At 43.3% G+C, this 10,342-nt stretch overlaps 1 protein-coding gene across 1 annotated transcript in view; it reads right to left on the bottom strand.

Moving 5' to 3' along the window:
- Nucleotides 1-3,866: 3,866 nt before the first annotated feature.
- IYD (iodotyrosine deiodinase) overlaps nucleotides 3,867-10,342 on the bottom strand; it is a 36,567-nt gene continuing 30,091 nt past the window's right edge. The window contains exon 5 of the mRNA XM_074397282.1: nucleotides 3,867-6,573. Coding sequence (XP_074253383.1) covers nucleotides 6,442-6,573 — 132 coding nt within the window. The 3' untranslated portion in view covers nucleotides 3,867-6,441. The remainder of the gene's footprint in view (nucleotides 6,574-10,342) is intronic.

A 10,342-nucleotide genomic window follows, 5' to 3' on the forward strand; every position in this document is an offset into this window, starting at 1 on the left:
TGACCCTGATTTGTACTGGGGCAGCAGCTGAGCCTGGAAGTCTTTGAAATAACATTTTGAGACAGAAAGTGGGGGCTCCTTTGTCTTTCTTACTTCCTGTTTCTAGTTTAATTGGGTCCTGGCCAGATGACACTTGGCAGGATGCCAAGTCAACACTTGACTCTTACTGGTAGAAATAGTGTGTGTTTGACTAAAAGCTAAAGATTGATGATACTTGATCCCTAAGTCCAAATACTGCCCTAATAGGAGGCATGCCGAAGCAGGTTTTCTATTCTGAGGAGCCTTGCTGGAAGATGGCTGAGTACACAGGACCCCTTAGGAAGCTTCTCGAAGTCACAGCTCTCATTGTTTGCCAGGTGCTGTTCTAAGACCTCTAAATGTATTAACTTTGTAATCCTTACACTGATCCCACAAAGTAGCAAATGCTGTGATCACTTCCCCCTTTCTTCAATGGAGGTGTTGAAACACTTGCCCAAGATCACCAGTTAGGAGTAGAGCCAAGGTGTCTGGCTCCAGGGCCCATGCTCCTACCCACTAGCCACTGTATCCCAATATCCCACCACACTTCCAGTGAGATGGGTTCATTCATCTGGAGTTCACGTGGGTGCTTTGAAATCAGGGAGGAAAAGGCATCATTCCTCATTGCTGTCAGGGCCGCAAGGGCACTATCTTTTTTACTTCTTTATCTTAAATGTGCTTGGAGGTACTGATGAGCTCTAGAAAAATTTTCCCTTCTCTTAAAAAAAATTTTTTTTTTCTTAAAACAAAAATAGAGAAAGAAAGAAGGAAGAAGGCAGAAAAAAGAGAAGGAAGGAAAGGAGGGAGGGGGGTTAATTCAGCCAATGGGAAGCATTGGTGGGAGGAAGAGAAAACTCAGAATGTGGTTCTTCCTCCTCTCAGCCTCCAGCATCCTTGGCTGTGGCTGCATTGCCCTGGCACCAGCCGTACCTCTGGCAAGCTCTCTGTGGTTCCAGCTTCCTCCAGGTGCTCCCAGATCTCGGGCTCTGGTGAGGGCTCTCTATCCCTGTCCCTCTAGCACTGGGTGGGAGGGGTCAGGGCTAATCACTCTTGCCTCGCTGTCCCCCCTGTTGCAATTAATTTCTTGTTTTAAATTCCCCTTCTGGAAATACTTAGCCATGGTGTCTCTCTACCTGGATAGATCTTGTCTGAGCAGTCCTGTAATCTCTTAGAGTGCAGCAGCGTGGGTGTGTTTATTCCTTCCAAGAGCAGAAGATGGGCTCAGAAATAACCTTTCAATTTCTTTTCCAGGCCAGAATTTCACAAAAGCATAAGGTTTAGTCAGACCAAAACTATATTACAAACCCAGAGCAGCAAAGAGGAAAGTAGTTACACTAAGCTTAACCCCTTCCCACAGCCCCACGCCCCCTCAACACTCTGTAATTATGTGGGTTGTGTTGTAACTGGTTCATTTAGCTGCTAAATCAGAGACTCAGGAACTCATTTTTTCCGAGAGTTCTGCAAAAATGCAGAAAAGGTTTTGGTGAAGTCTTGCAACCATCTGGTGGTGTCATTCAAATTGCAAGGATTCTCTGCCATGACAACCCTACCATGGCCCCCAGGAGTCCCAGGACACAGAGCAGAGGTAGACTGGTCTCTGCTCTCTGAGAGCTGAGAGTCTAGCAGAAGGCTTGGGCTGAGGAGGAGGTCGGCCAGCGCCATAGAAAGGGAGCCCCGGATGCTCAGACGAAAGAGATGAACTCAGACTTCCCCTTTCCCTACTGAAGTCTGAGGGGAAAATCCAGGGAGGCTTTGACAAAGTGACAAGGGCTTGGCCTTCGAGGATGGGTAGGGAAAGCTGGGAGAAGGACATGGAGGGGGGCTCTGGATCTGAGCAGGAACGGCAAGCCGGGAGCCCAGTGGGCATAGCAGAAGGTTTAGGTTCATTTAGTGGAACCCCCTTGTTGGAATCAGACCCTCTGAGTGGTGATCAGACTCCTTGAAGCTGGATTAATGGGCTTGTTTTGTTCTATTTTATATTTGTTCTGCACACATGCTCTGTCTAGCTTCTCCGCTCTCTCTACAGGTATCCCAGCTGGCTGAGCTGATCCTCAGGAGATGACGAGGCACAACCGCAGCTTTCTCAGCTTCTCGCTGCCTCCTGCCTGCCATTCTCTCCCTCTTTGCCTTTTTTTCCAGTTGCCCTTTCTCAACCCCTTTGGGGGTTTTCTTTTCCATCCTTCTGGTGACCCTGCTGTTCGCTTGCTAGCTAAGTGATTTACACGTTCCAGGCTGGATCCAAGACAGTGTGGGATGAAAACCAAATGCAAATTGGCTAGAAGAAAGGGCCAGAATAAACGCAGACTGAAGACCCCAAACCAACGGTGTCCAAACTTGTAAATGCATCTGCGCTGTCCCCGTGGGGCCCTCCAACTCTGCTCAAAGCAGTCTCCAGGGCTGTCCTCCAAGGACAGTGGGGGAGTTGGAGGGAAGAACTCTTTGCACTTCCTTCTTTGCCTTTTAAATTCAAGGTGGATGTGACCTCAGGGCTTTGTACAGAAAACCTCTGAGGGTCAGAGGAGTGACCCACTTACCCTACTATTCCCCACCCTGCTGGGATCCTTCTGCTACTCCAACCCCATCACTGCAGAGTCTCAGTTCCTGCACTCTGGGGTTCGGATGTGCATCTGCTGAAGAATCTTCCAGAACTGCAACTCCCATCTGCACTGGGAGCATGTCTGGCCCACACCAGCTTAGGCACTGTGGGAAGGGCGGTGGTTATGCAGTGTGAATCCATGTAAGATTTTTTCCTGGGAAAGGACTCTTGCAACCATAGCTTGGGGAATTGTCTTTACAATGACCGCTTCCTCTTAGGGAGTCAGCAGCCTGGGCTCAAATCCTGCTTGGTCACTAAGATAGTTTTGTGACCCTAGACAATTCACAGCACCTCTCTCAGCCAACATTTCTCCATCCATTCAACAAATATTCACATAGCAGCTACTGGTACCAGGAATAGAGAGGGGAGCATGATTGGTAAGTCATCTTAAAATTTACAATTGCATTATGGGAGTTACTCAGTAAATGAGTTTTCAAAAGTCAGGGGGTTGGGGGAGACCTTTGAAGAACAATTTGGCATGATCTAGAAAAGTTGAAATCTGACTGCTCTTTGACCCAGTAAGTCTACTCTTAGGTATATACCCTAGAGAAATTCTTAAACATTCCCAGAGGACAAAGAATGAACATCAAAGAATTTAAATGACAACTCATAAGAAAATGAAAAATGTGTGATATGTTCCTACAATGGTGTAGAGCAGTGAAAATCAATGACCTAGGGCTGCAGATATCAACGTGGACTATCTCACAAGCATAACTTAAGAAGGTTGCAGAAAAATATGTAAAGTGTAACGCCATCTATGTAGAGTTAAAATGGACAACATAATACTAGATACTATTTAGTGGTGAGAGTATTTTTAACATGGCTGGGCATTAAAAAGACCAAATTAGATTAGTGCTTTCTTCTGTGGAGGGAGGAAAGAGGTTGGAATTGGGGAGTAATACATAGGGGGTATCACCTGTATTGATAATATTTTGTATCTTAACCTAAGTTGTGTTTACATAGCTTTTATCGTAATATTCTTAGTATTTTGCATATATATTTTAATTGTTACCCTATAAAAATTTTAAAATTTATTAAATAGTGATAAGCGCCCTGAAGAAAATAAACATCTGAAGTGATTGAGAGTGATTGAGGTTTGGTGGGGGGTACTGGAGACTGGGCGGTCAAGGAAAGCTTCTCAGCAGAGATACTGGGTGGAGCTGAATCATGACTGACATGAAGGGAGCAGCCACGACAGTATCTAGAGGAGGAGCACTGCAGGTGGAGAGAACATCTAACGCAAGGGTCATGAACCATAAAGGGCCTAAGATTTTACCCTCCTTGCAAGATAGCAAGATAGCCTGACTTAGTCGTGTGGATGCTGACAGAAGACATGAGACTCCTGGGTCAGAGCAAGAGATTTTACTATTCACAGCAGGAGGCAGCATGATCTTTCTGTTCACATTGCTTCTCCTTGCTCCCCTTCCATGGTCACTGTTCAGAGATAAAGTCAGTATAACTTCCTCATAGATTTGGATGTGGAGAACGACAGAATCACAGAAATTTTAGATGATCATATGATTTGGCTGTGTCCTCACCCAAATCTCATCTTGAATTGTAGTTCCTAGAATCCCTACATGTCATCGGAGGGAACTCATGAGAGATAATTGAATCATAGGGTTGTTTCCTCCATGCTATTCTCATCAGAGTGAGTGAGTTCTCCTGAGATCTGAGGGCTTTATAAGGGGTTTCCCATTCACTCAGCTCTCATTTTTTTGCTTCCTGTGGCCATGTTTGCTTTTCTTTCTGCCATGCTTGTAAGTTTCCTGAGGACTCCTCAGCCATGCTGAACTGTGAATCAATTAAACGTCTTTTTAAATAAATTATCCAGTCTCAGTTATGTCTTTATTAGCAGTGTGAGAATGGACTAATATAGATGATTTCTAGATTTGGGGCTCCACCCCAAAAAGTAAGAATTGAAGGGCCAAGTAAGGGATGGGAAGGATTCAAAAGTAGTACTTCAAGGATGAAAAGGCTTCCGTGCCTGCTGACATCTAAGTGGAGGGGCAGAGAAAGCGGCTGGCAGTAAGAGTTTGGAGTTTCATGGCAAGGTCAAGGCTGGAGGTCTAGACCAGGGAGGCCCTGGCAGATGGAAGGTACTAACAGCCCTAGGACTGCTGAGTTCACTTGAGAACACTTACCACATTTACCATACTCACCTGGTCAGCAGAACCACCTGGAACACATGTTAACAACACAGATTCTTATGTCCCTTTCAGATCTTGCATTCTAAAATTTTAGGACTAGATATATATTTCTGTACACGTTCAATATGTACCGAATATTTATTGAGCACCTATGATGTTTCAGGCACTGTACTTATTGTGATTGGTGAAGCTATGACAGCATCCTGTGGCCATGAAGAAAGGCCAAGAGAACCACTGAGACTTTGGCACTAACTTCATTGAACCAACAGACCAGCATCTAATATCTATTTTCAGACTTCTCACTAGGAGGGAAAAATCATCCCCTATTTGTTTAGGTTATAATGAGGTTTTGTGTTTGTTTATTACTTTCTGTCAAAAGCATTCTGACCTGAAACATACATTCTATTGTTCTGCTTACAAATCTAGTAAACAAATAAAATAAGACAAATCTCTTTGGGGAAGGGGGACTTTAATTAACGTTTGATTAACTTAAGCTAAATAAACCGAACTCCCTTAAATCATCAGTCTCAGTTACAGGCTTTGTTTATTAAAATCTCTTAAACATTCTAAACATGCTTGTATAATTTATCACATTTGATTTTCTATTTTAGCACTTCAAATCATTGATATGGCAAGATTATACCAGATTAAGACAAAACATTCTCCTATATTTGAGCATCCCTTGTAAATCTAATACATTTAACTTATAAACACAGTAAATCTAGTCTAATACCACTAATGAGCTAAGTTAAATATTCTTATACCTTTCAACTTCAAATGACAAACTTAAAATAAATTTCACATTTCAGATTGGAATCATGTAATCTTTTTAAAGATTCAAATCACTTAAGGAAAATACACAAAATTATTCCTAAACTTAACATGAAAGTATCAATATTATGGATTTGAATTATTGCATCATTTTTGTAATTAATTCTACACATTCCCAGACTTAAGTTATTTATCCAACAAGGGAACTGATTTACTATTTACTATTGTCAAGGATTCATGCCCACAATATGGTGGACGTCTCAGATGAGCAGAGGTTGCTTAGGAGCTCAGATCAGAAGACAATACTCAATCGCTGGAAGATAGTGCCCTGAATGCTGGCATTACTATGGCAACAGGAGGCTCCCAGTCTTCACCCTTCAGAGGGGTTTGATTTTAGAACCTTTATTCCAATTCCCTCTTAATTGCTATTTTTATTTTTAATTATTAGAGCAGAAGGACGTTGGAGACTCCACCTAGGTTAGCTAACAACTTCCTTTATGATCTCATTGGCTTCTGCATTTACTTGGCACTCTGCAAGCATTGCTAACATATTTCCATCTCACTCTAAAGACATTTATGTGCTGTTGAATTTAATCCTGAACATTTGGCTCTGAGCCATGACTCTCAGGTCATGATAATAACATAAACCATTCCTCTGTCTCGTGACTTTTTAGGAATTTCCCAAATAAGATTATAGCCTCTCACGTTTCATTAGAACTACTGTATTTAGCTTGGCAGGATCTCAGCTTCAGGGGCTGTTCTCCCTTGTGCCTGCCCCTGGATGTCCTGGACGTCATTAGCTGAGGCCACCCAGATAGGCAGCGGACCTGGCATCAGCCTTAGATGCATCGGCCCATTGCCTCCACTTCCTTACCTTTCCCACCTCCAGTTCTCTGCTATTCACCATTTCTAAAAGGTAGAAAAACGCAGCCTTTTTTGAGTCTCCAGCCTTTTTTGTGATGTGGGTGGGGGCAGGAGAGGGGAGTCACAGTAGCAGCAGAGCTGGAGCAACTTTTCTTCTGGACCTCTCATTACTTGTATCTATGAGTTAATTGAAAGCATGGTGTTACTATTGTTTCCGTTTCACACATATTATAAGAGAGCACTCTGCTGATGCCTAGCAAAATAACAATTATATTTCTCATGCCTCTCAGGCGCAATATCCACTGATAACTATGTGCTTTTCTTCCAGTTATGGATAGTCCTAAAAGATCCTTACAAAATGTCTTTTAAAATATCACATCAGTTTGAATACTCTTTGAGAACTCCAATATTTAGAAAAACTAGCCTGGAGGTGGTGGCATGCACTTGTAGTGCCAGCTGCCTGGGAGGCTGAGGCAAGAGGATCACTTGAGTCCAGAAGTTGGAGGCTGCAGTAAGCCACAGTCACACCAATGCATTCTAGCCTGGGTGACAGAGCAAGAATAAAGTAAATAGAGAAACCAATTGGTGGATCATCTTTGCAAGGTGAATCATCCCCAGTCTGTAAATTTGTCTTAAAATGGGGTGCACTTTGTTGGGGTTTGAGCATGAGCAATAACTATTTACCACCAATTTAATGCATCAGAGAAGTCACCCTTCCTTTCACAGGGAGAAGCAAATAAGAAGAAATGCTGGACTCTCCTGTACTTCTGGATGGAAGTTTCCGTTTTGTGGACAGAGGCAGGAATGTCTAGGAAGAAGTCAATCTTAGTTCTGCTTTATGTATATTTGTATTGATTTTCTTTGACCCAAAGCGATGCTGAGCTGTGTCAGACAAATATCAACCAATCTTAGTATTCCAGAAGAAAATATTTATGCCTTTCACTGTCCTATTCTGATTTCACCATTTTCTTCAATTTTCCTTCTCCCCTCCTTTTCTTTGTTGTTATATCCAGTTTTATTTTCCAAATTCAGTTATGTATTTTGGAGAAGAGACATCCAGCACCTGTGCACATCTGGGCCCCCTTCCTTGCAGGTGCAGGGGGATGATAGCATTGATGACATTGCTCCACCTCCTGTGAGGTCACATGACTAGTTCTAGCCAATGGTCTGTGAGAGTGAGGCGGTCACTCCTGGGCCAAGGTAGGATGGAATTGTTGGGGTGAGCTCTTCCAGTGTTTTCTCTAGCCATGCCCTTGGAGGGTGCATCCCACAGGATTACTGGGTTACCCCATGCAAGCAATTGTCTTGGAGGGTTTCCAGGCTCGCAGGGGACTTTGCCTGCCCAAGAAATGAACTTCTATCATGTCAAGTCATAAAAGCATTGCATTTGGTGATTGCCAGTGCCCTGTGGTTCTCAAAATGTGGTACCCAATCACCAGTATCAGCAACACTTGGGCATATTTTAGAAATGGAGCATTTGGGCACCACCCAGCCCTACTGAATCACACACCCTGAGGGTGTGGCCCAGCAATCTGTGCTTTAACAGACTCCCAGATAGTAATGCCGGCAAGTATGAGGACCATGGCTCTACCCTGTGCTGGCTAACACAGCTTTCAATTCAGTATTCCCTATTGACAAAGTAGAGTCTTTAGGTGAGTCCTATCAGTAAGACAAACCATTTTTAAGTTTCTTACTTAAGCATTCTTCCTCACAATTATGCAATCATTCCGTTATTTTTTCTGTTTTAAGGCCTCAAAACAGCAAGAGGATCTATAAGCCTCCCAGACCACTATTTCTAACTTTGAACACAGTTGTCACATGACTACATTTAATGAACACATAAAAGAAGGTTAATAAGAGCTTGGGGCTGCAGAGAGAAGGAAGAAAATTGTCTTTACTTTTCAGACACCACTGACGGCTGGGGGACTGTGCTGATTTGCCCTGATCATGATGCTGCAGCAGAAATTAGTGTGGGGTGTGCTTGGGGCAGAAGAAGTGGCTGGTGTTTCTGGTCGCAGAAGACCCTCCATTCCATGGGGCAGGCAGGCTGAAATGGATTTTACGTTCCTTCCAAGGGCTTTCTTCCTCTTCTTGATTACCCAGTCAGTTCTCCGCAAGCAATATGAGCCTCTCGCCTTATTTCTCCTCTGTTTCTCATTTTCAAGCTTCTAACTATCCAACTGGGTGACATTCCAAGGCAATCCAATGAAATAAGCATAATATCTGCTGTCTTCAGTAAATCGCTTAGCCTAACGATGTACTTAGAGGGCATTTTTAGGCAAATTATTTATATGACTCAAAGAAATGCTTATTTACGTGTATTTCCATTCAGATTTGACTGTGTTCAAACATAAATTTTAGATAAGAGTATAATGAGAACTGTATATGCTCCACCTAATATTTTACCATGTCAGTTCTCTCTCACGCTCTCTGAACACACACATACGCACGCACCTTCTTTTTTCCTGAAGTTGTCAATATGATGCTTCATCTCTCAGTACGTCAGCATGCACCACTCACATCACTACAATATCACCCACCACCAGATCCACATTCAACATTCCCACTTGTCGTTTATGCCCATGAGATTTTTTCCTAAGCCAAAATCCAGTCAAGGCTTACACTTTGCCTTTGGTTGTTGGGTCTCTGGTTATCTGGAACAGGCTCAGACTTTAGCAGGCATGCAGGTCACCTGGGGATCTTATTAAAATGCAGATTTTGATTCTGGATGTCTGAGTGAGGGCTGAGGGTCTTTGATTCTAATAAGTGCCCAGGTGATGCCAATGATGCTATGGGCCTAGGACCACCCTTCGAGTAGCAAGGACAGGACAGTCCCCCTCTTATTCTTTCCCCAATGACACTTACTTCTTAAAGAATCCAGGCCTATTTCTTGTAGAATGATGCACATTTTAGTGATTCTACCATGCCATTAACTTCCTTATCCTCTGTATTTACTGTAAACTGAAAGTTAGGTGTAAGACTTGATTAGTTTCCATTGACATCTTTGGAAGGAATATTTCATAACGCATCCAACAGGGGCACCTAATGTCAGTTATCCTACCATTAATGGTGTGTTAGAACTTTATCACTTGGTTAAGGTAATGCCCAGGTCTTTCCTCTGTAGTTTTTTAAATAAAGATTTTTAAAGTGCCTGCAAAGAGTGAGAACCACAGGGCAGTGGCAATCAACAACTCCAGTGCTTCGGAACTAAATAACCTGTCTGCATATCAGATGGATAGCATCAATTACATGGAGAAAAAATTATTTCAGGTTGGTCTCTGATGGGGTAAGGCTGACTTTCTGCAGTTCAGCTCCATCTGGCCCTGCAGCTGCCCCTGATCCACAGACAGGCTTCTCTAAAGAGGAGGGAGTCCCGCACCCACCCTTGTTACCTTTGCTCTCCTGAATCCCAAGCAGAGCTGCCTTGCAATGACAATGGTGTCTACCACAGTAAAGGCACCCACCATTTATGAATGTTAACCGTGTACCAAGCAGCATGCCAAACTCTAAAAAGTAAGTGCCATGGATGGAATGTTTGTGTGCCCACAATTCATACGTTGAAACTCTAACCCCCAATGTGACGGTATTAGGAGAGGAGCCTTTGGGAGATGATAAGTTCATGAGGGTGGGGCCTCATGATGGGATTAGTACCCTTATAAAAGGAATGCCTCTTTCCACTACATGAGGACACAATGAGAAGTCAGCAGTCTGCAACCCGGGTCAGGGTCGTCACCAGCCCCTGACCATGTGGGCACCCTGACCTTGGACTTCCAGCCTCCAGAACTGTGAGAAAGAAATTTCTGTTGTTTGTAAGCCACGTTATCTATGGAAATTTTTTATAGAGAGGGTTTTCTCAAGAAAAATGAGGACAATGAGAAGAAACAAGAAGAAAGGCACGGTGGAAGGAGATAAAGAGGTCAATAGAGTTGCTTGATAAAAAATCCAA

This window comes from Saimiri boliviensis, chromosome 4 (assembly GCF_048565385.1).
Source record: "Saimiri boliviensis isolate mSaiBol1 chromosome 4, mSaiBol1.pri, whole genome shotgun sequence".
NCBI classification, from domain to species: domain Eukaryota; kingdom Metazoa; phylum Chordata; class Mammalia; order Primates; family Cebidae; genus Saimiri; species Saimiri boliviensis.